The 27,822-nt window shown below is 36.3% G+C and overlaps 3 protein-coding genes and 1 long non-coding RNA gene across 4 annotated transcripts in view; 3 read left to right on the top strand and 1 right to left on the bottom strand.

Moving 5' to 3' along the window:
- Positions 1–11,697: 11,697 nt before the first annotated feature.
- LOC127097004 (SWR1-complex protein 4) overlaps positions 11,698–27,822 on the top strand; it is a 41,821-nt gene continuing 25,696 nt past the window's right edge. Inside the window, exons 1-6 of the mRNA XM_051035525.1 lie at positions 11,698–11,851; positions 11,957–12,034; positions 12,281–12,346; positions 12,513–12,572; positions 12,688–12,744; positions 13,246–13,325. Coding sequence (XP_050891482.1) covers positions 11,789–11,851; positions 11,957–12,034; positions 12,281–12,346; positions 12,513–12,572; positions 12,688–12,744; positions 13,246–13,325 — 404 coding nt within the window. The 5' untranslated portion in view covers positions 11,698–11,788. The remainder of the gene's footprint in view (positions 11,852–11,956; positions 12,035–12,280; positions 12,347–12,512; positions 12,573–12,687; positions 12,745–13,245; positions 13,326–27,822) is intronic.
- Positions 15,399–17,150, bottom strand: LOC127097007 (60S ribosomal protein L10). The gene is made up of 4 exons (XM_051035528.1): positions 16,983–17,150; positions 15,974–16,475; positions 15,806–15,887; positions 15,399–15,629 (listed from the first exon to the last, which is right to left on the bottom strand). The coding sequence occupies exons 1-4, from the start codon at positions 16,990–16,992 to the stop codon at positions 15,555–15,557; spliced, it is 669 nt and encodes a 222-aa protein (XP_050891485.1). The 5' UTR covers positions 16,993–17,150; the 3' UTR covers positions 15,399–15,554.
- LOC127097008 (uncharacterized) lies at positions 17,231–18,107 on the top strand. Its single transcript, XR_007792897.1, has 3 exons — positions 17,231–17,314; positions 17,415–17,477; positions 17,570–18,107. It is a non-coding gene; the product is annotated as an uncharacterized LOC127097008 (long non-coding RNA).
- LOC127097006 (uncharacterized) lies at positions 18,469–20,083 on the top strand. The gene is made up of 5 exons (XM_051035527.1): positions 18,469–18,937; positions 19,106–19,224; positions 19,302–19,490; positions 19,555–19,606; positions 19,852–20,083. The coding sequence occupies exons 1-5, from the start codon at positions 18,638–18,640 to the stop codon at positions 19,963–19,965; spliced, it is 774 nt and encodes a 257-aa protein (XP_050891484.1). The 5' UTR covers positions 18,469–18,637; the 3' UTR covers positions 19,966–20,083.

Here is a 27,822-nt window from a genome sequence, read left to right as displayed (position 1 = left end):
CACAGGCCTACATTTCTAGCCATACTATTCCACCCTCTATTTTTCAATGGTAGTCAACAAAAGAATAGTAACTTTGAATTTTGACCAAGAGAATAGTAACTTTGAAGTTTGACCAAGAGAATAGTAACTTTGAATTTGACCAAAAGAATAGTAACTTTGAATTTGACCACATGAATCCTATAAATACTCATTGAAGTTGTAGGAAAATTTAATTTTTTCTCAAGACAATGAATGCATTTGCATTTGACAGAAAAATTGTAATTTGAGAGTTAGAGAAATTTTCTAGTGTGAGAAAAATTTCTGTGAGAGAAACTCTTGGGTGTAATTGGGTTGTGGGTGAGATAAACTTTTGATTGTTTGTAAACACAGTGTATTTTTCTCTTTTCAGTAAAAGGTCTGCAGCAGCCCGGAGACGTAGGCATACTTGGCCGAACTCCGTTATCAATTGTGTGTGTGTTTTTATGCTTCCGCATATTATTGTTTTTACGAATCTGACTAAGAGGAAATTCGGCGTAGTTTTCTAACAACTGGCATCAGAGCTGGTTGGTTCGGCCGAATAGTTGTTTTGGGGGAAAGTACTATTCATGTGAGTAGTAACTTTGTGATTAGTGTTTTTCGTGAATAGTGAAAATTGGTCAGCATTACCAATTTTTTCGGTGGTTTGCATAAATTATCATAGGCGATCTAGAGGAGTCAGGTTCGAGTAGGAACTATGGCGGCAGACGAAGGAAAAGTGAAAATCGAAAAGTTCGACGGTGCGGACTTCAGCTTTTGGAAGATGCAAATAGAGGATTATTTGTATCAGAAAAGCATGCATCAACCTCTCACGAGTAAACCAGCAGATATGAAAGAAGATGACTGGAAACTTCTTGATAGAAAGGCTCTTGGAGTCATTCGATTGACGTTATCTCGTAATGTTGCCTTCAACATTGCCAAAGAAAAGACTACGGCTGGTCTTATGAAGGCCCTTTCTAACATGTACGAAAAGCCATCGGCCTCAAACAAAGTTCATTTGATGAGGCGGTTGTTCAACTTACGGATGGCAGAAGGTGCATCAACGGCGCAACATCTAAATGAACTCAGCACAGTCACAACCCAGTTGAGTTCAGTTGGAATCGACTTTGATGATGAAGTACGGGCTTTGATACTCTTGTCTTCCCTACCAGAAAGTTGGAATGCTACTGTCACAGCTGTGAGTAGCTCATCGGGAAGCAACAAGTTAAAATTTGATGATGTTCGTGATTTGGTTCTCAGTGAGGAGATCCGACGGAGAGAGTCGGGTGAATCATCAACCTCTTCAGTATTGCATACAGAGTCAAGAGGAAGGAGTTCAACCAAAGGAAGTGGACGCGGAAAATCAAAAGAAAGGCGATCCAAGTCCAGAAATCATCATAGTTCTAACAACTCAAAGACTATTGAGTGTTGGAATTGTGGGAAGACGGGACACTATAAAAACCAGTGCAGGAGTGCACCAGAGAGACATGAGGCGAAAGATGAGGCAAACGTTGCTTCAACCTCAAGAGGAGGTGATGCATTAATATGCTCTTTGGAGAACAAGGAAGAGTCGTGGGTGTTAGACTCTGGAGCATCCTTTCACGCAACTTCGCAGAAAGAACTCTTCGAGAATTATGTCCCTGGAAACCTTGGTAAAGTTTACCTTGGTAATGAACAATCTTGCGAGATTGTAGGAAAAGGTGTAGTGAAGATCATGTTGAACGGGTCTGTTTGGGAGCTGAAGAATGTCAGACATATCCCCGACCTGACAAAGAACTTAATCTCAGTAGGCCAGTTGGCCAGTGACGGCTACACAACAATCTTCCACGGAGATCAGTGGAAAATTTCAAAGGGTGCAATGACGATAGCTCGCGGTAAAAAGAGTGGTACTCTTTACAAGACGGCAGGAGAATGTCATCTTATTTCGGTGGCAGCAAGTGGAAATCCCAACCTATGGCACCAGAGACTTGGCCATATGAGTGAGAAAGGGATGAAGGTAATGCACTCGAAGGGCAAACTTCCAGGTCTTCAGTCAGTAGAAATTGACATGTGTGAAGACTGTATATTTGGAAAGCAGAAGAGAGTTAGCTTTCAGACAAACGGAAGGAAGCCAAAGAAGGAGAGACTCGAGCTCGTTCACTCTGATGTTTGGGGTCCAACGACAGTCTCATCCATTGGTGGAAAACGATACTTTGTGACTTTTATTGACGACCACTCCAGAAAGGTATGGGTATACTTTCTGAAACATAAATCTGAAGTATTTGAAGCTTTCAAGATATGGAAAGCCATGGTGGAGAATGAGACAGGGTTGAAGATCAAAAAGCTCAGAACCGACAATGCTGGTGAATATGAAGACACCAGATTCAAGAAGTTTTGCTATGGGCATGGGATCAGAATAGAGAGGACCGTGCCAGGTACGCCTCAACACAATGGTATAGCTGAGCGCATGAACCGAACATTGACTGAAAGAGCCAGAAGCATGCGTGTGCAATCAGGTCTTCCAAAGCATTTCTGGGCAGAAACAGTCAACACAGCAGCTTACTTGATCAACCGAGGTCCATCAGTGCCATTGGAACATAGACTACCAGAAGAGGTATGGAGCGGAAAAGAGGTAAAACTCTCACATCTTAGAATTTTCGGTTGTACAGCATATGTACACATCAGCGATCAAGGCCGGAACAAGCTTGATCCCAAATCAAAGAAGTGTACTTTCATTGGTTACGGTGAAGATGAGTTTGGTTACCGTCTTTGGGATGACGAGAACAGAAAGATGATCCGCAGTAGAGATGTGATCTTCAATGAGAGGGTAATGTACAAGGACAAACATGATACAGGTGCCATCAACTCAGAACCAAGTGGGCCAGTTTATGCAGATGTGGACGATGTCCTTGAAAGACCCACAGTTGATAGTCCTCAGCCAGAAGAATCAACTGAACCAGGCAATGTGCAGCAGTCTGACAGAACAGAGCATTCTACTCCAACTCCGGAGTTAAGGAGGTCTTCTCGAGTTCCTGTACCTAACAGGAAATACATGAGCTACATGTTGTTGACAGATGGAGGAGAACCTGAAGACTATGAAGAAGCATGTCAGACAGTAGATGCGAACAAGTGGGAGCTTGCCATGAAAGACGAGATGAAGTCTTTGATCTCAAATCAAACATGGGAACTAGAAGAGTTACCTATGGGAAAGAAGGCACTTCACAATAAATGGGTGTATCGAGTGAAGCAGGAGCATGATGGCTCTAAAAGATATAAAGCTCGACTTGTTGTAAAAGGATTCCAGCAAAAGGAAGGAGTCGATTACACCGAGATTTTCGCACCAGTTGTGAAGCTCAATACTATCAGGTCTGTGTTAAGTATTGTTGCCAATGAAGAGCTCTACTTGGAGCAGTTGGACGTGAAGACTGCATTTCTTCACGGAGACCTAGATGAGGAGATCTATATGCACCAACCAGAAGGTTTTTCAGAGAAAAAGAATATGGTGTGCAAATTAAAGAAGAGCTTGTATGGCCTAAAGCAAGCTCCAAGGCAGTGGTATATGAAGTTTGAGAGCTTCATGCACAAGGAAGGTTTCAAGAAATGCAATGCTGACCACTGTTGTTTCTTCAAGAGATATAACTCCAGTTATATCATTTTGCTACTTTATGTCGATGATATGTTAGTAGCAGGTCCAGATATGACCGAGATCAGAAATTTGAAGAAACAATTGTCAAAAGAATTTGACATGAAAGATTTAGGTCCAGCGAAGAAGATCCTTGGAATGCAAATCACGAGAGATAAGCAAAAGGGAACCTTGCAGTTATCTCAGACAGAGTACATCAACCGTGTTTTGCAGAGATTCAACATGGACAACGCCAAACCGGTTAGCACACCTTTGGCTAGTCATTTTCGTCTATCAAAGGATCAGTCCCCTAAGACAGAGGAAGATAAGGAATTAATGGCTAAGATTCCATATGCTTCAACCATAGGAAGTTTGATGTACGCGATGGTCTGCACGAGGCCAGACATTGGCCATGCAGTGGGAGTTGTAAGCAGGTTTATGTCAAATCCAGGTAAAGCTCATTGGGAAGCTGTGAAATGGATTTTGAGATATCTACGAGGCACTAAGGAGAAGTGTTTGTGCTTTAGTAAAGGTAAGTTAAAAGTACAAGGGTACGTAGATGCAGACTTTGCAGGTGAAGTTGATCACCGAAGAAGCACGACTGGTTACATATTTACTGTTGGTACTAGTGCTGTTAGTTGGATGTCGCGGATACAAAAGATTGTTGCTCTATCCACTACAGAGGCTGAATATGTCGTAGTAACAGAAGCTAGCAAAGAATTGATATGGCTTCAGGGATTGTTAACAGAGTTGGGTTTCATCCAAGAGGATAATGTCTTGCACAGTGATAGTCAGAGTGCAATACATCTGGCAAAGAATTCAGCATTTCACTCTCGAACGAAGCACATTGATCTCCGTTATCACTTCATCAGATCTCTGATTGAGGATGAGGTACTAACATTGAGGAAGATCTTAGGAAGCAAGAATCCAGCAGACATGTTGACAAAGGTGGTGACCATTGACAAACTGAAGTTGTGCTCAACTTCAGTTGGCCTGCTAGAATAATATGCAAGAGAGGCTGCTGCATGATCGAGAGGTGAAGACCGACTGAAGTCAGTCTTCAAGTGGGAGATTGTTAGATCCACAGGCCTACATTTCTAGCCATACTATTCCACCCTCTATTTTTCAATGGTAGTCAACAAAAGAATAGTAACTTTGAATTTTGACCAAGAGAATAGTAACTTTGAAGTTTGACCAAGAGAATAGTAACTTTGAATTTGACCAAAAGAATAGTAACTTTGAATTTGACCACATGAATCCTATAAATACCCATTGAAGTTGTAGGAAAATTTAATTTTTTCTCAAGACAATGAATGCATTTGCATTTGACAGAAAAATTGTAATTTGAGAGTTAGAGAAATTTTCTAGTGTGAGAAAAATTTCTGTGAGAGAAACTCTTGGGTGTAATTGGGTTGTGGGTGAGAGAAACTTTTGAGTGTTTGTAAACACAGTGTATTTTTCTCTTTTCAGTAAAAGGTCTGCAGCAGCCCGGAGACGTAGGCATACTTGGCCGAACTCCGTTATCAATTGTGTGTGTGTTTTTATGCTTCCGCATATTATTGTTTTTACGAATCTGACTAAGAGGAAATTCGGCGTAGTTTTCTAACATTAGGCTTCGTTTAATTCTTCAAAGGCTTTAATGGTTTGGAAGAACATATAAGGGTGAAAGAGTAACTTACTTTTTAAGACATTTACTTAGCATGATAAAAGGTTAAAAATAAAAGAATTTAACTTGTCATCACCCTAAACCCTAAATCCCAAATTAGAGCAATTTTATAATTATAATCTTTAGATGAATTTTGAAAATTTTAAAAATTTACAAATTTTTATCGGAAATTTTCAATCTATAATGGAAATTTTGAAAATGAAATTTATTTTCTCAAAATTATCGAAAATTTTTAATTTTATGAAAGTTTTTGTTTTTTCTCGAAAATTTTGACAATTTTTGTATGGGTTTAAGATTTTTCAGGGAAATGCCAATTTTTTTGTCAGATTTTTTGAAATTTCCGTTATTTTTTACTAGAAATTTTCAAATTTGTGATATTTTTCACCAAAAAATTTAAATTTCCGGTATAAATACGAGAATTTTCAAAAATACACACAAAAAAAATGTATCGGACATTTCAATTGTACTATCGAAAAATTTGTTTTTGGTATGTTAGTAAGAAACCTATATGAGTCACGGGTTGCCATGGAATATTCGAGGATTTAGTTTTACAAACCTTTAATAGGTTATAATAGTCATAAATAAAATAATATAACTTTTTATGTAATAATTCGACTTGATGAATTCAAAATCAGTGCTATAACGACTTGATGATCACCCTTTTCGTAGTTGTATCAGGCGAGTTAGGTGTTTGTCAAGACTTTTCAATATTTGTGAGTATAAGGGGGTAAGTCGATTGTGATGTTGTTCTTCTATCTCTCCAAGACTCAAAACAGTCTAAATTATGTGCATGACTCATACTGAAAGAAAATAAACTCCAAACATCAACTCAAACGAATAGTACGCCTCATCTTCGATGTTACATATCAGAGCATATAAACAATTAAAAAGCGATAAATATAAAAATAAACGAATATAAGCTCCAATGCTATCTTCCAACTTCCAAGCAAATACTCCTGCTGAGTATCTGTACAACAATTGGACAAAACAAATAAAACAAACAAGAAAGGAGTGAGAATACACCTTACAAATGTTAATGGTGAAAATCAAGAGCATGATGGTAAACAACAACAATCACGATTATTTTATTCATACAAAACACAATCACATTTTAATTTATTAAGCAAATGCTAATGCCACTAGCTCCTTCATCAATATGCACATGTTACCGGGTTTTTTGGGTCAAAGGTATGTTACATATTGCACATGTCTCTGGTTCCTCTTGAACCGTGTCCTTCTCTGGACATGAGACCGTCACGGTTCCTCTAAGAAACCTAGACATCACTAGACCGAAGTTCTACCTAACTCCAAAATATATGCATGCATGATAATGTATAAAAGCAAACATGCAACTCAAACGACCATCACAAATCGTCATCAAAACATCATCATCAAAATATGATTCCACTCTTGAACCAAAATATTGTCAATCACATGCCTCACTCTTATCTCACCGAATTACATTTGAGTTGAACCTCCTACATTTTACACAACTCTCACACTCATATAATCAACATCAACAACAAAAATTTAGTTCATAGTTTTTCAGAGCTAATTCTTAAAGAGGAGAAGTTCACATCAGAAATAGAAGATTAAAGGTCCACAGTAGCATACCTCTGGTTTTCTTCATCTTCTTCATCTTATGATTTTAACAAATTCCAAGACAATCCTCCGTTTTGCAGGTTGGTAAGTTTTTATTTCTTTTTGTTTGCTGAATTTTTGATACCACAATGTAGCTCATGCATTGGAGAATCAAAGCCCCAAGGTTTGATGGCTTGATTCTTCTCGCCCTCCATTTAATTTCAGTTTTCATGGTTAGGTTTCATAGTTTTCTTGCTTAAATTTAAATAATTGGTTAATCTTTGGAAAAAAAATTGATGAGAGATTAGGATAAAGGAGTTTGAGAGGAGTAGATTAGTGTCGATATTTCTTGATTTCGGCCAACTCCGTCAACTCCGGCGCGGTGGAGTAAAGCTCCGATGGTGGTGCTTTTGACATTAACATAAACATGATGTGTAGAAGAGATGAATTATTGATGCTGAATTTTTCTTCTCTTCCTTCCCAAATTCGGTTGGGCTTAGTTCCATTAAGCCCACTATTTTGAAGTTTGCACCCATGTTTTGCTTAGGCCACCCTTTGTTGAACCCAACAATAATACCTTGCATTTAAGCCTTATTTGTTAGGCCCGAAGCCTCTGTTTCCAGGCTGCACATCCGCTGTTTTATGCACCCCTACAGATTTAATTGCTAATCTTTTAATTCTTGTTTATTATCATTCTTTTGTCAATTTTTGCTATGTTTTTAATTCATGAACATGCACATTTTAATTCATGTAAATTCATAGTAAATCCATGTATCATGGTTAATTAGAATATTTCTCTTTTAAAATTTATTTGAATTTAATTGTAGGAGTTTCTTTAATTATTCATCAAAATTCATTAGAAGTTAGGTTCCAACATGCTTAATTTCAATGTCATGTTAATTCACAAAAAATACATATTAAACAAGTATTAATTTAATTAGGATAAATTTCTACTTTAGATTTTAATTGAATTTAGTTTAGAGTTTAAATCTTTAATTTTTCAATTAGAACTCATTAGAAATTAAATTATTTACTCTTAATTGCATGCAAGAATTATGGTTGTGATTTTGCCACTATGGATGATTCTTATGTGCTCATTAATTTAATTTTATATGGTGTATGATTATCCTCCATTTAGAAAAAATTTATCCTACTCCCATGAACATGTAACAATTTTATTGCTTCCCATTTTATCGCTTTCCTCGCTCATCTGTTAACTTGGAAATAACCAAAAACGATCTAAAAATAACCCTTTTCAAAAGAACAACAATAAACTTAATTCAACGTCAAGTGTTTTCCAAATAAAACTTAATTGAATACAACGTGAGTGATTGATCTAGCGTCAAGTACCTATTTCATTTAATTCACACATTTTGTTTTATTCAACCTCAAACACTTGATCCAACGTCAAGTCATTTTCAAAACATCTGTACAATAAACCGGATGAAAAAGGATGAGGTTTACGTACTTGTCCACACCATTTCTCAAGTACTTGGGTTGTCGGTCGTGCCTAGCTTATGGTTTGATACTTGTCCTCCATTGAAAAACACTTGAAAATAAACGAGTTTAATTCAGTTCTCTTAGGGTGAAAAAGACAGGTCATGATGCACTTGTCCTTTTGGCTCCCGAGTATTCTGATTGTCGGTCGTACTTAGCTTATGGTTAGATGCTTGTCTCCCTCTAAGTACCAACGATTAAACTCGCCTCACAAATTTCATAAACAAAAACTTTTTGGGATGAAAGAGAGAGGTAAGGATGCACTTGTCCTTTCAGCTCTCGAGTACTTGGATTGCCATCCGTACTTAGGTGTGGTCTAATACTTATCTCCCACTCTAAAATCAATCACAACCAATCAAATTCAATTTTCCGCCTTAGGGCATTCAACCTTTTCATAAATGACATGTTATTTCCGTTCTACCGCAATACAAACAATGCTTAAGCCTCCCATGTACGAGCATACAAGCAATGTTTAACTGCTAGAATACGATCCAAGCGCATTCATTCTATCGCAAACAAACAAATGCTTAAGTCTCTCATGCGCGAGCATACAAGCAACTTTAATGCTAGAATACAAACATTAACATTGTTCATTCAAAACAACCAACAAATCCGTATTCTCTACCATGAACTGCGGAGCTCTGATTTTCTCATTGCACTATGAGAATAAGTAGGTACGAGGGTTCGAATTCTTGTCAAGCACACTAATTTATAAGCTTATTTTTCCCTTTTACCATTTGCAAGTAACCTTTAGGTAGTAACACTCATCCATGCAAAGAACAATCAAAATGGTTCTCATTGAGTACAACGGATGTGATTGATGTTAATACCCCCCCCTGCATAATCGTCTCTCGAATCCGCTCTCGGTTGCGACGACCATTTTTATTTTATTTTAAGGATTTTATCGATATTTTCTCCTTCCTTTAGAATAAACAAAGTTCGGTGGCGACTCGGTATTTTTCGCGGCACGACCATGTGTCATGCCTAGTGCTTCTTCCGATCAGAGGAAGATTATTATACCACTCTATGATTACCAGAGATGATGCATTAGACACGATGGTTGAGTATTTAGGAGTTGTGCTAGATGATATCCTGAAGGAGATATAAGACATTTGATGGTGTCATTTCTAGATTTGGATTCATATAGAGGTTGTATGCACACCATCTGACTACGGAAGATCATGTTGATAATGACGATTATCAGATTATGCAACATAGAGCATATGCATTGAGGACATACCTATTGTACTTGGTTGGCACGTCCATATTTATGGACAAGAATGTCTATTACGTGGATTTGATTTACCTCAAATACTTCAATGACTTGAGCATATTCATGAGTAAAACTGCGGGGTTGCTTGTTTGGTTTACCTGTACTCCAAGTTAGCTAAAGGTTGTCTTTGGAAGACCAGACATATGACAGCTAGCTGCACATTATTGATGATAATATATTTGTATCCTTTCTAGTTTATCAACTATTTAACATTTGTGCTACACCATTACTAATAATTCATATGTATCATTTTCAAACATGGATCCTCCAACACTTCCCATGCATCTTCGACTGGTCATATATTGATGACTATATTGAGGATATGAAACATGCTTATGCATTCGTCCCACTCAGATGGAATCAGTTAATCGAGCCCTTTAGAGTGTATCTTGACCGCATTGTACAAGATGATATACGATTCCATCCATACAACCTTCATCGTCAGACGCGTCCCTTGGATGACATAGGCTTCTACTTTGGATGATTGACTTGTGGGTCATGTCTGATGTATCCACATAAGCATGAGAGAGTCATGCGCTAGTGAGGGTATATGCAGGTTCTTATAAGAGAACCCTTTGTGTTTGCACCTCCTGCCATGTCCCATAGAGATGTACATGCCATGTATGATGATTTCCTTAATAATTTGGTATTGGCCGAAGCACGAGGTAGCGTAGCTCATAACAAATGGAGTTGTGCATACGACCACTTCCAGTGATATTTTAGAGTGTCACGTCCTTACATGACATCTGATGCTGAGGAGGATCCAACTAAACCAACTCGTCAGAAGATATTAGAGGGGAAGCAAACTAGGGCAGATCATGCACTTAAAACGAAGAGACCAAAACTTAAAAATAAAATAAAAATAGAAACACCAAAGTTACAATTGAGGAAAAAATGTTCAAATACATATTAATTTGTTAATTTAAGAAGAAATATGATATGCACTATAAGTTTAAAATAATTTTACATTGATAATCAATTAATTATATGTATTCTCAATCAAAACATGCATATATTTTAAAGGGTTAAATAAATTTTTCGTCCCTCTAAATATGGTCAATTTCACATTTAGTCCCTCTATTTTTTTTCTCCAAAAATTGTTTCTCGTAATATTTTTCATCAACTCTTTTGGTCTCTCCTACTAACGGTCATTAACAGAAGCTGACGTAACATTATTATATAAAAAAAATTTTTGTGAATGGACATACACATGACTGTGTGACAAGATATTGACATGACATACCACATGGCTAAAGTCATCATTGTTCATAAATCTAGAAAAAATTGTAGTTAATCGTTGACTAAAATCGCAGCTAATCTATGGCAAATACATTGCAAAAATCCTGGTTAAAAAAATGTAAAAATAGAGCAATGCTCTGTCTTCGCTTCATGACCTACAAGAACTAAGCATGTCATAAAGCAAAAGGAATGTCTTTTGGCATAATAATACCAACCATAAAAGCACCAAATAGTGCAGAAAAGAGTTTTCCATTTGAAACAACACAGGAGGTACAAGTTTTCAATCATCAATTAACTATAAATATCAAGTGGTTGCTTGCATAACTCAGGAAATTCACTTGCCATTTGCCAGATTTCACTTGTAGAGTCTTTCCTGTGCATTTGATTATGAAGTCCATGTATATTGAAAAAATTGTCAACTTAACCGATAAGATATGTTGGGTGGATTATTTGTGAAAAATATTTAAATTCTTATTGAACTAGATGCTCTTGTTATGCATGTATCAACTTAGTTCGTATTGGTCTTTTTAAAGCTATATTGAGGTCACAATTGAAAACTTAAATTACACAAAATAAATATTGTTGATAAATCTTAAGTTATCATCGTAAGGTGGATCTTTTGAATTGATATATTTTATTTTTAAAAATTTTATATTTTAAATTGTGTTTTTATAGAGTTTAAATTCTAGTTATTGTTATACCAATATCACAATTAATATAAATTTCAAATTTTAGTTTTAATTTTATATCACAATTAATATAGAATTTAAACAACAATTTATTATATATATATATATTATTATACTTAGAGGCACGCAAGAGCTGTATTAACTGTAATTCGTTGTTTTTTCCCGGTTCAAAATTTTGGCGCTCGATTTCAAGAACAAAGCATCGAGTGATTGCGAATTCTTTGATTTGAGTTGAATAAAGAAACCCTATGGAGCAGAACTCTCTTCCTCATAACGAGTCTCTGAGAAAACCGAATAGCATTCCTCAGAAGGTACTGTTTAGTTTTTCAAAAAAGCATTTTCCATTTGTTTTTCTGCACCTTAGGGTTTAACCAATGTAACGTTTTTTAATTTTCTTGCGTTCTTGAATTTATTAGGTTAATGAAGTTAATGGTGGATTGGCACCTCTTATGCCTGCGGTTGATTGGAAAATAAAGCCTCCATCAGATAAAAAGGTTCTGTTTCTTTTTCTTTGTAAATTTCTTTAAGTTGTTTGTTAGTGCTGTGATTAGTGTGAATAGTTATGCAGCATGATGGTGTTATTGGTTTTGATCGAAATTAGGGTTGAAAAGTTTACAAGTTTGGTTCATTTCTTTTAGATTGAGGAGTTTATGCATGGTGTAGCACAACAACTCTGAAAAAATGTGTGATGTCGAGTGCTTTATAGCGATCATCACACATTTTAGTTTTTTCTCATTCAGGTTACTTGGCAATGGCTTCCTTTCAAACATTCTGCTCGTAAAGATGATCTTCAGCTTAGCCATTGGGTAAGTCCATCTGTCAGTTTCAGCGAAATTTATGTTATCTGTGTAAAAAAGGAAATGAAGAAATAGGATTTCCTATTCATGATTTGATTCATTAATTGGAAAATAGGCTTTCCAATTCATGATTTGATTCCCAATTTGATAATGACAGCCGCTTTTGTTGCAACAGGTTAAAGTTGTAAATGGTGTTCCACCATCAGGGGACTATTCTTTTGCCAAGTATAACATGGTAAATGCTGGTTCAGTCTTTAGCTTCATGATGTCTGCTCTGTATTTTTCTCTATTGACTCTAGTAAATATCTTATACTTCATAACTTAATGTTTGTTTGCATGCTATGATGCAGTCTGTTGACATAACAAGATACACAGATGAGGAGTATGAGAAATATTTGGCAAATCCTGTAGGTATCATGTCTAGATTGCATGTCTAAAATTGTGTTGACCTTCACATTTGAGTTTGCTCAAACAACAGTTTTTGCAATTTTAAATGCTACAAAGAACTGAATTCTGCGTGATGTATCATGTTAAGGTTGCTGTTGTTGCTGTGTCTTCAACGACCTTTATTGTTAGTATGTATATTGAAAGGCCTTTTTTGTGTATATAACCTAAAAGTTGTTCAATTGCTGGTTGGTAAATCTTTTATATTTTTCTAGTGACTATGTTAGCTGTAAATAAATGATAGATTTTATGATCTATTTGAAAGGATCTGTATATCTGAACCTAACCGTCACGTAGCATCTGCATCTTTTGTACACTTAATTGTACTTCCTATTTGAAAGCATAGCTGTGTAACTCTGTGTTATTTTAAGAGTTGGAATTTGCTACACATTTAACCGTTCTTACATCTTTCTGTTATGGATTGTTTAATGTGTTTCTCTGTTCCATGAATTATATTTATGTAGAACTGGACCAAGGAGGAAACAGATCAACTGTTTGACTTGTGTGATAGGTTTAATCTCAAATTCATTGTTATAGCTGATAGGTTTCCTTCATCTCGAACTGTTGAAGAATTAAAGGATTGATATTATAGTGGTATGGATATTATTTTCACCAAACCATATATGCTGCATTCAGTTTTCATTTCCTTTCATTCCTAGTTTGACTAATTAGAGACTACATGAGAAAATGACATATTTTCCTCACCATGTAGTATCTCGGGCTATACTAATTGCTAGGAATCCATCTTCTAGGGATGGTGCTGTGGATCCACTTGTTAAGGTGTGGTAACTTTTTGAACAAGGCACTGTTCTCAAGCAAACTCTCTTTTGTTTTATTGAGCACACTGTTCTCAAGCAAAATTTTGGCGCTCGATTTCAAGAACAAAGCATCGAGTGCTTGCGAAATCTTTGATTTGAGTTGAATAAAGAAACCCTATGGAGCAGAACTCTCTTCCTCATAACGAGTCTCCGAGAAAACCGAATAGCATTCCTCAGAAGGCACTGTTTTGTTTTTCAAAAAAGCATTTTCCATTTGTTTTTCTGCACCTTAGGGTTTAACCAATGTAACGTTTTTCAATTTTCTTGCGTTCTTGAATTTATTAGGATAATGATATTAAGGGTGGATTGGCACCTCTTATGCCTGCGGTTGATTGGAAAATAAAGCCTCCATCAGATAAAAAGGTTCTGTTTTTTTTTCTTTGTAAATTTCTTTAAGTTGTTTGTTAGTGCTGTGATTAGTGTGAATAGTTATGCAGCATGATGGTGTTATTGGTTTTGATCGAAATTAGGGTTGAAAAGTTTACGAGTTTGGTTCATTTCTTTTAGATTGAGGAGTTTATGCATGGTGTAGCATGACACCTCTGAAAAAATGTGTGTCCGTAACTTTGTACTTGTGATTTTGTTTAATTTATTTATTTTTTCAGATTATTGTTGGTATCAACTTGTCAGTGTCGATGTCGAGTGCTTTATAGCGATCCCCATTCATGCGTGTTGAATTGTATTATCTACTATTTTCCAGTTCTTTATATAAGTATTTTGAAGTGTGATTTAAGGTTTTAATTCGTTTAGTTGGGAGCTTTGCTTATGAATTTAAACTTACACAAGTGTTTCAAGTGATTTAAGGTTTTCTTTGTCTTTTGTATGCTATTTTATATTTACTTCCCATTCCCGATTTTGCATAATATCTTGATTTTAACTACCCTTGCCTAAGATTTTAAGACGGTTAATCATTGATATGACATTGGATTTTATCTAACCAAGTTTTCTAGAGTTTGATCCTTATTGATCCCATTATTCCAAACAAGAAAAGCTGAATTTCAGCAATATGTTGGGTGGGTCTGGACATTGTCTAGGCTCATGATCAAATGGCTCTTGTATGAGGTGTGTTAGATATAAAACAGTTCTGTGTTTTTGCGCAACACCTTAAGTTTTTATGATATTTGTTTCATAACAGTATCTTCACACATTTTAGTTTTTTCTCATTCAGGTCACTTGGCAATGGCTTCCTTTCAAACATTCTGCTCGTAAAGATGATCTTCAGCTTAGCCATTGGGTAAGTCCATCTGTCAGTTTCAGCGAAATTTATGTTATCTTAGAGCATCGAAATATTGTTGTGTCTTTCCATGATAGTAAAGAACTCGTTCCAATACACATCCTTACTGCAGCCAAACAGATTGCATGAAGTGTTCCCTTTGTTGCCAGAATTATATGCCAGATTCATGAGAACCTCAACTCTGCTGCATTTTCGATGATGCAAATATTGAGGGAATGGGAGAGAGCTAAAGAGTCAACGTGGCATGGGAATCAAAATGTTGATAAGTGGGTTTTTGCCAAAATCCTAATGAAAACATGTTATGAACAAAAACGATTAGATGTGTCATCACATGCCTTTGAGAGGATGGACTTGCATGGCAGCATAATGATAGTATTTCCGGGGCATGTCAATGATCCTAAAATGGCAACCCTCCATTTGATAAGGACACTCAGGCCCCACTAGTCAGGGTGGCCTGTTTAGTTGGAGGTGAACCACACCTCAAATATTTAGTTTGGTTTCTAGTGACTAGTGATTATTATTGATAAACATAAAATTACTAGTTGTGTAAAAAAGGAAATGAAGAAACATTTAACACCAATTCAGATTGTCTTCAAAACAGATATAAATATATCTAAGTTCAACAATATAATAAAATGCAGACAAAACAACAAAATTCAAACTTGTTCTTGCAAAACCAAAATTATCCAAACTCTAATATTTACAAATTAGAGAAAAGCATCTAAGCGTTGCAGCTAGCATTAATAAAGGCTCTTCCAGGTTGACGGTTAGCCAAAGGTCCATGGCACCCAAGAAGCTGCAAAGCCAAACAGATAAATTATAAGTCGAAAGGCCACTATAACTTGGTCATAACAGTTAATATTCAAAAGCTACAAACATTACATTCCTATATAAATAAATCAATAGAAAAATATGTTCTAAGCAAGACCAAAATATATGGGCACACTGAATTCACACGGGGCTTCATATTACCTTAGCATTGACACCATCATTCAGAATCCTGTTCTCTGACTTCAACTTCAAATAATCATTTCGATCAATCTTGGTGAATCCCCTGAACAAAGAATTTATAAATTAGTATTCAAATATGAGATAATAAGGATGAGTAACTATGCAGCTACCAATAGAACAAATACTTACCACTTCCTACTGACAATGATCTTTTGACGACCAGGGAACTTAAACTTAGCACGACGAAGAGCCTCCTGAGCATTTTGGCCGTTGCTATCCTTGCAGCGAACAGAGAGAAGCACCTGTCCAATAGCCACCCTAGCACAAACACCCTGTGGCTTTCCAAAAGCACCTCGCATACCAGTCTGAAGCCTATCAGCTCCAGCACAGGAAAGCATCTTGTTAATCCTAAGAACATGGAATGGGTGAACCCTGACTCTCAAGTGGAAAGCATCCTTTCCAGCAAACTTTGTCATGTACTTGTTGCAAGCAATACGAGCAGCTTCAAGAGCCTCACTTGAAACATTCTCCTTCTCCCAGCTGACAAGATGGACACAGAAAGGAAACTCGTCGACACCCTTCTTCTTCATGCCAACATCGTAGATCCTGATCTTGGGATCAGGAACACCACGACAGAATCGTGACTTAGGGTATGGCTTGTTTTTAATTTGACGGTAACACCTTGCAGGTCCTATACTCAACACCAAACAAAATTAAAATCACATCACGCAAATAATCAAACTTAAATCACTACAAAAATCAAACCAATAACCAACCTCACAACCCTAAATAAAACCAAATGATAAACCCTAAATCATAGGAAAATACCTGAAATCCGCATTAAATTACATGATTCATAAAATAAAAAAACATTTGGCTAAAAATTAACTTGATAGGGGTTAACCAGATCCAAAACAAACCATTCGTTCTTATATAATCATCGATTCCTAATGAATCTCAATTCATCAAAAACGAACAATTACAATAAAAATCAAACCAGTAAAGAAAATAAAATCAAATTTCGGCATGACCTAATTTTCACAAGTGAATCATATTAGAAAATTTTGACATAAACCTAATCATCAATTATCAGAAACAATTGAAAAAAGAGTTCAAGCTAAAAACATCAAATAGGAACAGAGAATTGAATGAACATAGCCTAATTGAAAGGAAAAATTGAAAGGAGATTAGAACTTACTTCTTCCCATTGCGACGGCGCGATTTGTTCTCTGCAACGAATGAGTCTGAGATGAAACTTCACAATATATAGCTGATAACTGCTAGGGCTTGGGTTTTTTGGGCCTATGTTATTTTTTGGGACCAAGTGCATTATTCGTTTTCTTATTTTATGTCAAAAGAGTGAAATATTTATTTACTTTTTAAAGTAAAGTGTGTTTCACCTATTTTTTATTGATCTATATTTAAAAGCTGTTTCAAACCTAAAACTAAGAAAAAAGTTTTAAAAAAGTTTCATCAACAGCCCAATCAAAAAGAAAGAGAAAATAAAGGCCTCAGATCTGTAGATCCCTAGTAAGAGTTAGAATTCACCGCAGATCTTTTGTTCAACGTTATTGTGTTGCTTTGTTAGTCCACTGTAGTCACTGAATGAGTTTTGCATGCTTTCCTTTAGGTGGCAACCGGAATGAATTTTAAGATTTCTAGTGCTCTTTTGATAGGAATAATGCATCTTGTGGTAAGCAGCAGTTAACTCAAAAAACTCCTAGCAATTATGATTGTGGTTCCTTTAGTTTAGAAAATTATTGCTAGTTTTTTTTAAATGTTTAGTGCTAAATGGAGCAATGAGGTTCATATCTTCAACAAATACCGGTCGCCAGGTGCTAGTGACTAACCAAGCTTATTAGGATTTGAATGTAATTGGGTTTAGGAGTTGTGAATATTCCAGAAGTTTGTGGATGTTTACGTTATCTGTCAAAATACCTCAAATCTCAAAGCGATTATATAAGGATGTAGAAATTGGTTTGTATGGAGAAGTTGACGGAACAATTGACAAGCCTAGGGGAATATTATATGGGAATGAAAAATTAAACTTGCAAAAAAAAAACAACATTCATTTTGTTCCTCATATCATGCATGATCAATAGAAATATAAGAGAATTTCGCAATACGTCCCTAAAACATGAGGATTTATCAGTAAATTCAAGCGTATATGGGTAAATTGAGAAATTCAAGTTGGATTTTTTTTCTTCTTAACCATCCAAGATTAACGAAGGTGTTCATTTTGAATCGTGGAAGTTGTAATAGATTAATGGGGATTACAATAAATGAAGTTTGGAATAACTAATTGATGAACTTAGTTGATAAAGCTCATATCTTTTCCTGTCACATAATTTTAGCACAATGGTTATGCGAAATTATTTATGCACAACGCAGTTTTTTGAAGAAATGTTGAATCAAAATTGTGAAAAATAGACAAAGCAAGATTAGCTGAACATATGTAAAAGTGGATTGAGGTTAATAATATTGAGTTGTTAATTTAATAAAGTTCCTTGACAAATACAAATTTTTTATAGAATTTTCAAAATTATTAATCAACAACATAGTTTGAATGAAAAGAGGTGGTGTAAAGAGACAATCTTTTAATCAATAAGTTAGTATTAACCCAAGATTAAAATTCAAGAGCTGTGGTGTATTAGAAAGCCTCAGCTGTGTTGGACCACTAGTTGTGCCTATCATCCCTTCTTATACTGTAGAGTCCAACTCATCCAACACACTCTGTGGACGAAGTTGAACAGGTTTTTGATAAAATTGAATTAATCATACAAACGCGCTCATGTCTCAAAAACCAATCATTTTCTTCTTCGTTTAATTCAATGCTCATACAGAAGGAGTAATATGCAAAACCTTCTTTCATCTGTTTCCCCTTCACCTCTTCAGGCTTATTCTCTCCATACTCAAACTCACACTTATCTTCTTCACCACAGATTACGCAAACATGATCTGCTTAAGCCTCACCGTGCTGTCAAACAGCAGAGCCAACCTAGCGTAAGAACTTCATGGCCTAGCGTATCACTTTCGCTTTTTGGTTCTGGCTTCTTATTTGGTCCACTGCTCGATGGACTCCATTCAAGAGTCGATCTTGTCGTGTACAAGTCCGGGTCTATTGACATTGGTCCACTTCATACCAATATCTGGGTAGGTTTCAACTTCAGTTTCTTGTCCAATTACAATGCACCCTTGTTCATATTATACAGAAATTATTTCTGGAAATATGATCCGCAAAAACCATCTAAATTTAAGCGTTTGGATGTGTTCTTCTGGATAATTTATGCAGTTTTATCTGTCTTATCCTGATATTGATAGGTTCCTCCATTGTTGGGGTTGTTTTACTGCTCGATTGGTTTGCTTCAACTCTACCTAGACGAGAAGGTCCTAAACAAGGTTCAAGAGGGAAGTTTAACAAAAACAATTGCCTCCCTGATGTAAGTACTCACTGCAATATAGATATAACTTATACATAAACACTTATCATGATAATCATATGATTTTCTCGTCTTAGATTAGTGGCGCTGTTCATAGAATCAAGTGCTGAACTATACAAAGCGGGAATAGCAGACAACACTGAGGCCTACATATTGTTTGCTGCTGCAGAGTTTCTATGGTTTTTGTTGGATAGAACACAGCCAGGCTTCACCCTAGCATGCCTTGTTGGAGTTGCTTGTCCACTAGCTGAGATACCCTTAATGAAGTAAAGCATTATTCTTTCCTCTCCCTGTTAAATTTGTATACCTATTGATGTCTTCTTCTTTCAGGTTCCTTCACCTTTGGTACTATCCTCAAGCCAATATTGAAATCTTTGGCCAGGTAATTCATGTTACAAACACTTTCACCAGTAATAAGTGTTCAAGAGTTATGACTTGTGAACCACGACACTAACATATAACATAGACATGACACTGACACATCGACGCAGATAATAAGTTGAGAAAATGAATTACGTCCTACACAATTACGTACTACAACATGCTGAACACAACATAATCTTAAGTGTAAAACTTGCAAGGTTGTAAAACAAATTGTAATGAATTCTATTCTATTTCTATGTGTAGGGGCTAGTTACTTGGACTCTCACTTGCTACTTTGTGTACACACTGTTCTTAATTAATTTGTCACGGTGGTTCAGAACTGTTTATGCCACTCAAACAGAGGAGTCTGATGCATAAAACACTACAATCTGACGTTGCCGTTTATTCTATTCTTTAACGGTCCATCCTTCTATTTCTAAAACTAAAACTATGTTTTTGATTATTCTTTTTACAATTTTTAAAATTTCTTCTCCAACCAATTTTGTTGATGTAGCATACTAGCATCATAACTAAAGAATTGTCATAATAGGAATTGGATTCCAGGTTGTCTGAGGGAGCAATGGTGAGAGTTGATCAAAGATCCAACTATTTCACAAAATACAAATTTTAATTTTTGTTTTATAATTTTAAATATTAAATTTTAATTTAAACCATTTAGTCTTGATTGGACGATCAATAATATTTCAAATGCCTAAATGTGAATTCCTTTGTACAACAAGAAAACTCAATCTTATGAGCTATTCCATATGAGTCGACCTCTCAAAGCCCTTAAGCCTTATAAAATATAAGTTATGAAGCACAGACACTGTAAATTTGACTCTGACATTAGCACGTTGACATCGTTAATAATTTAGAAAAATAAATAAATTGTATGGAATCTTAAATGTCGGTATAAGTGTCTGATACCGACACGAACACATACACAACTTATTTTAGAGGTATCGGTGCTACATAGAATGTAAGTCATGAACCTATTTGAACTATAATTCTTTTAGAAGGTTACCCTTTCCACCGTTATAGTGTCTCTCACAACTCAACATAAAAATGTTTATGTATCTCTGAATGCATTTAAAATCATATTAATAATGATGGTGCAAGTGAGACACCAGATATATTTTTTCCAAAAATTGTCCGAAAATGCACATCTCAGTTGGAAGGAAAAGGGGAGGCTCTGTTTGATTCTGCAAGGTTGTCTGCAACTTCGATGAAGGAGTGGTAATTGGAAGGGTTAGGCTCCGTTTGATTCTGCAAAGGCTTTAATACTTGAAATATTTGATGTATGAACTTATTGGTAGACGCCGAAGCCACATGGATATTGTATCTTTCAGTGGTTTTAATTTAATATTGATGTAAAATACAAAGAATATTTAAAACTTTTCATAATGGTTTGGAAGACATTTACTTAGCATGATAAAAGGTAGTTAAAAATATCATATATGAAGCACGCTGCCTTAAAAATAGAAGAATTTAACTTGTCACCCTACTTATACTTGAAATCCCAAATTAGAGCAATTTTATAGTTATATTTTTGGATGAATTTCAAAAATTTTAAAAATTTACAGTTTTTAATCGGAAATTTTCAATCTATAATGGAAATTTTGAAAATTAATTTTTTTTTTTGCAAAATTATCGAAATTTTTTAAATTTGTGAAAGTTTTTGTTTTTTCTCGAAAATTTTGACAATTTTCGTATGGGTTTAAGATTTTTCCGGGAAATGCCAATTTTTTTGAAATTTCCAGTTTTTTATCGGATTTTTTGAAATTTCCGTTATTTTTTACTAGAATTTTTCAAATTTATGATATTTTTCACCAGAAAATTTTAAATTTCCGGTATAAGTACGAGAATTTTCAAAAATACACAAAAAAGAAATGTATCGGACATTTCAATTGTATTATCGAAAATTTTGTTTTTGGTATTGATCGCTCGACTGGGTGAGTCGAGAATGGGATACAAACTGCAAGTGCACAGTTCTATCGCGTAGTTTTAAAAGATATCGATCCCACAGGGACTTATGAATCGATGTACCGTTATCTAAAGTTACTACGTAAATCTAAGGTGAAAATGTTTGATTGTTTGGGGAAAAACTAAAAACTAAACTAATATCTAGATTAAATATCAATAAAACGGATATCGGTATGTAGTTCGTCAAAACTAGGGAATCAATTCCTTGTCGGTCACTCGGTTTTAAAATAAATCGTTTCGATTAACTCTATTGGTTAAAGGTTTTATCTCAAACTCTCGCTCTGTTGAAGAAACCATGATCTTATATTAATGTAGCTGTCACTTATAATTAAGTCAAAAATCATATTTTGAAAACAATAAAGTTGCAGAAACTCCTTTTAAGAAAATACTGACCGTTTTAAACACCCTTATCTCAAACTCTCGCTCTGTTGACTTAGGTTATACAATTAAATCTAAATGCTTAACTCTCGTCCTCACATTCAATCTTTAAAAATACTTTTTGGAAAAAGGTCAGAATTTAATTAATTCTAAAACTTGCTCTCGCCCTGAGATAGACTTAATGACTAACTTACACTGTCCAGTTAAAACCTCAAACTCTCGCTCTGTTGGTTTCAACTTCTTTATGTCTTTTACTTTTGTAAAAAATCTTGTTGTTAAACCTGTAGGTTAAGACCATAAAAAGATTGATTCTAATTTTAAGTTTGAATAGACCGACTTAGTCTTGACCCCTTATTCTGCTTACTTTACATACCGATACCTAGGCAAATTAGCCAGACATGCTAAATAAATAAGAATTTATATCATGCATAAACAGACTCATTCCAGGCAGGCAATATGAATAAACAATAGGATAAAACATAAAAATTTAAATAACAGTTAAAGAACCTGAATGCGTAATACAATGGTCTTGAACACTCCACCACAAGCCGGTAGGATTTGTTCTTCGATTCTTCAATTAAACAGTAAATTAAATCAAGGAAATAAAAACTCGAATATAACGTAAGGTTAAATCCGGTATAAAGTTGCACAGTAGTTTCCGGTGTAGAAACTACTACGCGAAAAATATCTAAAAGCTAAGAACGGGGGAAAATAAATTGCAAGGGAAAAAAAAAGAAAATAAAGCTTGCAAAAATAAAATAAAATAAAGTGAACGATGCTGGAAAGGAAGAAAAATAGGCAAAGGCGTGAAAAGTAAATTTGGCAGAGCTTCCGCAAAACTGAGCGTGCAAAAACTGTGTCTTCTTTTGGTTTGTGAGATGGCTATTTATAATAGCCTTGGTAACTGCATTCCGTTTCTCCCATTCTTCAGCGTGGCTATATCCACGGCGTGCATATAGGAGACCAACTCCTTAACGTTATTCTTCAAGTCTTTCTGAGGGCGATACTTGCGCCAAAAAGGTAGTGGAGTTGTGTGACGCTCGTCACGCTATGTGTGACGTCCGTCACAAGTCTGTTTTGCGTGACGCTCGTCACGCACCCTGTGACGTCCGTCACAGGCACAGCGTTGATGACTTGTGCGCTTTGGGCTGGGCTTTGGCATTTGGTCATTTGTTTCCTTTTTATTGCTTTTTACACCTCTTTTCTCCCCTTTTTCACTTTTGCTTCAAAATGGGTACCTGATGTAAAATAGAAAAGAAATACTGCATAATATCTGATAAAATGGGATAAATTAAAGTAAATGATAATATAATCTAATTAAATTAAGTCTTAAAATGTGATATAATTTCGTGTTATCAAACTCCCCCATACTTAAATCTTTGCTTGTCCTCAAGCAAAATTCAGTATAGAACTTGTTAAAAGTTTTAGCCTGATGGAATTTTAAAGCGCACATCAATTCGTACTAGGTTGCCAATGGATTTTTGTTTAGGAGGACTTGAGTTTAATCTTGACATCAACAACTACCTTTACAACTTAGATAACCCTACCTTATGCCAATCAGTTCAAGTGCCCTATGATAGCTATCCTGGTTCCTTTAGTCTTATTTTACCCGTTTTCATTCTAGCGAAATCACATTAAGCCCTTTATCTTTTCGCGCACATAGTGGAGTAACCGGTTAGTGATTATGATCCGCATTTAGCTAGAAGTTCTGGTACATAAGTCGGATAACTTCATTATTCAGTCCATTGCAAATTGCGGGGGATCGAACAGTAGTCCGCCCTACCAAGTTCAGTACCAGATTCCTACTGAACCAATTCATAATGGATCTTTCGTATTGTGCTTTTACATGATCTGCAACCTTTAGATTAAATGATCCGGTAAGGATCACCTAATTTGATTAGTGCATTTCTTGATATATTTATGTATCTCAGGTTACTTTGGGTATCATTCACTTATATTCATCGGCTCTCCACGTAGTTTGCTATTAAGATGGTGCTGACTTCTGTATAAACTACTTGGGGTTACCATAGAACTAAAAGTTCAAGGAGTTCGGTATAATAGGTACTTATCCTGATCTAACATATTGAGGTTCTCAGAGCGTTGTTATGGTAATGATTTTGTTTTGATTTCACTCAAATTTTATAAAGTAAGCAACCTTTATACTTATTGGGTGTGTTAAAATTTTTTGTTATGGCTCAAGAAAATTGAGGGAAATAGATAATAGAAAATTTTTCACATTCAGGACTTAACTTAAAAAATATATATATATTTTTTTTTTTATAGGGAAATAACAATGAAAAGGGGGAGTACATACTTGAAACAAAGATGAGAATGGAAAGAATAATGTTTCCCCCCCATACTTAAACTAAACATTGTCCTCAATGTTTTAAGGGAAAGAAATACAAGATGGAAAGGAAAAAGAAAATAACAACTAAGGCTGCCTTCCACCTCTGGTTCTTGGTCCTGGTGATCTTTGACGTATGTCTAAGCTGTCGAATCTGCTAAACAACTCAGTAAACCGCTGGTCGGTTATGGCATTCCGAGCATCATGTTGCTGTTGCATTTGACGCATCATCTGCATCATCTCTGTATTCTGTGCCTGCATTCCATCGATAGCATCCATAATGTCATCGTTGGTCGCAGGCCTTCGTCGTCGACGACGTTGGGAGGATGGGTCGGCTGCATTACTGGAAGGGTTTAGCGGGACTGATTGTTGTGTTGGCGGATGATCACCTTGTTCCATTTCTGCAAACTCATCTGTTTGCTGGTTTGTTTGTGAAGGCTCGGTGGTTTCAGGAGCGCTAAGATCGTAGAGGTGGCGGTTCGGGTTTGTGACATCGGTTAGGGTGGTATTGGGTAGCACAACACTTGGGACTGCTTGGTTGTTCACCATAAGATAGTATCCTCCGCCTACTCTGTTTTTAATCAGGCGGCTGGAGCGACAATAGCTGATATCCATAGACAGGGGTGGTAGGGATTCTAAAGTTTGGAGTTTATCCCCTAGGTTCAGGCCAAGTGCTATGGAGGTTATTAATCCACCAATTATGAATGGTTGCCGGCCTCTAGCACATAAGGTGCGGATATGATGAAAGAGAAAAGAGGCGGCGTTTACCTTAGTATCCGATTCGAAAACGCACTGGAGGAAAAAGAGTTCTTTTGAGTTGACCTTACTGTTGTTTGGTCTTCCAAAGAGTGTGTTTTGCAGGATACGGAGAAAATAACGGATGGTGGGGTTATGGATGTGGGAGAGAAGGAGTTCTTCCCAGTTGTAGGTATTTATACCGGAAATTTTCTTAAAAAGGTCGAAAACTAGAACTGTGTTCCAGTTTGAGGTTGGAGGGATTCTGGCATGCAGCAGACCTTCTGTGGGAAATTGTAGCATGGCACTCAATTGGCGTTGGGTTAGAGAGTACTCGGTGTTAAACATACGGAAGGTTGCTGTACCGGTTAGAAATTCACCTTCACCGGCGGGAGTGGTGTAGTCGTAAGAACTTAGGAATTCTAAGGTTAGGGAAGGATAGGTGGGTTGGTTATGGGTGCAAAGGAAGGTTAAATCGGCTCTACGGAGCATCCACTCGATACCTTGGAGTAAGCCCAATTGTTGTAAACAAGTTAAATCGGGGTACCTGGTGGAAGCGACGCCTCGCTGTTGGAAGCGCTCGAATTGCTCCTGCTGATAGTTGTCATCTCCGGATCGGAAGATGATATCTCCGAAATTTTGATTTCCCGCCATTGTGATGAATTTTTGAATGAGTGATTTGGAAAGAAAAAAGAAATGTATTTGATATGAGAGAGTTGTTTTGTGGTGAATGAAGGAAGTTTTGGAGGGTATTTATAGGAGAAGGATTGGAAGGTAGAAAGAAAAAGTGGTTGAAAAGTAATTAAGTGTGGTAAATGAAAAATGAATGGGGAATGTAAAAAGGTAGGGGTGTAACGTTCGTCTCCAACGGCTCCCTAACGTTCACATGTCTGAGAGGCGTTACGCTCGTCACAAGGCTGTGACGCTCGTAACAGGCACTAAGTGTGCCGTCCGTTATGGGTGGTGTGACGCTCGTCACACTTCCTTTTTGGAAAGGCTTAGTAGCGCTTCACAGAATCACTTTGGTAGCGTATTTTAATGTTTTATTTAGCTTATGGTTATTTTTAGTCTGCAATTTTAATGCACTGGGCATGTTACTTGCTTTGTATAATAATAATAAGTAACAACAGTAGAACGTAACAGGCATTTGCATAATAAAATTAACTAAACAGCTTCAATAAAAAGGAGATCATAATGTATTACAGGAAGGGAAAATAATGAAATGAAATAGAAATAATCATGAATTCAAACAACATTAATGAAAAAAATCTAGCCTAAAACTAAATAACTTAGAAAGGAAAAAATACTTAAATTCCATCTATCTTCGGATCTCTGGCCGGAGGAGTAAAAGAGTTAACATGATGCCGTAACATACGTAACTGACTTGCCGTGCTGCTCATGTGTTCTAGGACTGCAAGTCTCAAGCTGTGGAAATCTTCCCTGAGGGCGTTTTGTTCTGACATCAAAGCTTCAATGACGGTTTTAATATCTGTTCCTGGCATATGATGTCGGAGATCAGGCATGGCTGATTCTTCGGTCAGGACAGGCTGAGGAGGAGGATCAATATCATGGTAGCCGGATGGAGTCTGAGGGTCAGATTCAGCAAGAGAGATATGGTCAACATAGTGCTCATAGTCATCACAAATCTCATAATCCTGGATGGATTCAGTGGATCCATCAGGAGTTGGGGTTTCATTCAGGTTATAGAGCCAGTTCCTTTGGTTATGAACACTAGTCCTAGGATCGGGCAGGGTGAATAGGCAGAGAACCTGGTTATCAATAACAAGCTCAAACTCATCAGACCCTATGTTTGCTATAAACATAGTGTTGAAGAGGAAAGGTATACTCATAGTGGTAATGCCACAAAAAGGGTTCAGGTCAAGCATAGGCTGACGTAATCCAATAGCATTACCTATCATAGTTATCAGGCCGCCTATTCTAATGGGTGCTCTCTCATCCTGGATAAGGTGGTCCAAATTAGCTAACATAAAAGTAGCACCGTTTACTGGACGGTTCTGGGAAGCACAAAATATGATGAAGAGTTCATCACGTGAAACTGAAGTACTATTTGGCTTCTTCCCAAATAAAGTGTGGGTCAGGATCTTATGGAAATAGCGAAAAGCCGGGTTATGTATGTTTCCAGAGAGAAACTCATGTTCTTCGGGCTCATCATTTCCAGTCAGCTTACCCCAAAAGTGTTCAAGCTCTCTATATTCAAAAAGTTCTTCCTGGCTTATAGTGAATGTATCAAAGGAGGTAGGAAAACCCAACAGGTTGGTGAAGTCTCTAATATTAAATTGGTACTCCATATTGAACATTCTGAACTGGATAAAACCTCTGGTAATTCCTTTTCCATGGCTAGGTAGATAGATTAATGAACTAAGGAATTCTAGTGTGAGCCTCCGGTAGGTGGTGAAAGGTCTCAGGATAGGGGAGGTCTCCCATCCTATCTGATTCAGCAAAAACAGGACACTCTGTCTCAGTCCAAGGGCAGTCATAGCCCAATCATCAGCATATAAACTAGGTAGCATCTCTCTAGTGGCTAGTTCTTCAAACCTTCGTTTCTGAGCCATTCCTCTGAACTTGATACCCATACGGTCAAAATGTCCCATCTGGTTAGTGTTAACTAGAGAAAAGAAAACATGAGTTTAAGTCAGGATTTGGCCAAATGCCGAAAGAAGAAAAGAATTATTATTATTATATATAGATATATTTTTTTTCTTTTTGAATAAATCAATAATGAATACTAAATAGAAATTAAAAGAATAATTAAGAGAAAAATAGAGAAATGATAA

This window comes from Lathyrus oleraceus, chromosome 6 (genome assembly GCF_024323335.1).
Source record: "Lathyrus oleraceus cultivar Zhongwan6 chromosome 6, CAAS_Psat_ZW6_1.0, whole genome shotgun sequence".
In the NCBI taxonomy this organism is placed as follows: domain Eukaryota; kingdom Viridiplantae; phylum Streptophyta; class Magnoliopsida; order Fabales; family Fabaceae; genus Lathyrus; species Lathyrus oleraceus.
The sequence above is the reverse complement of the archived record's forward strand: the minus strand, read 5'-3'. Positions and strand labels throughout refer to the sequence as shown.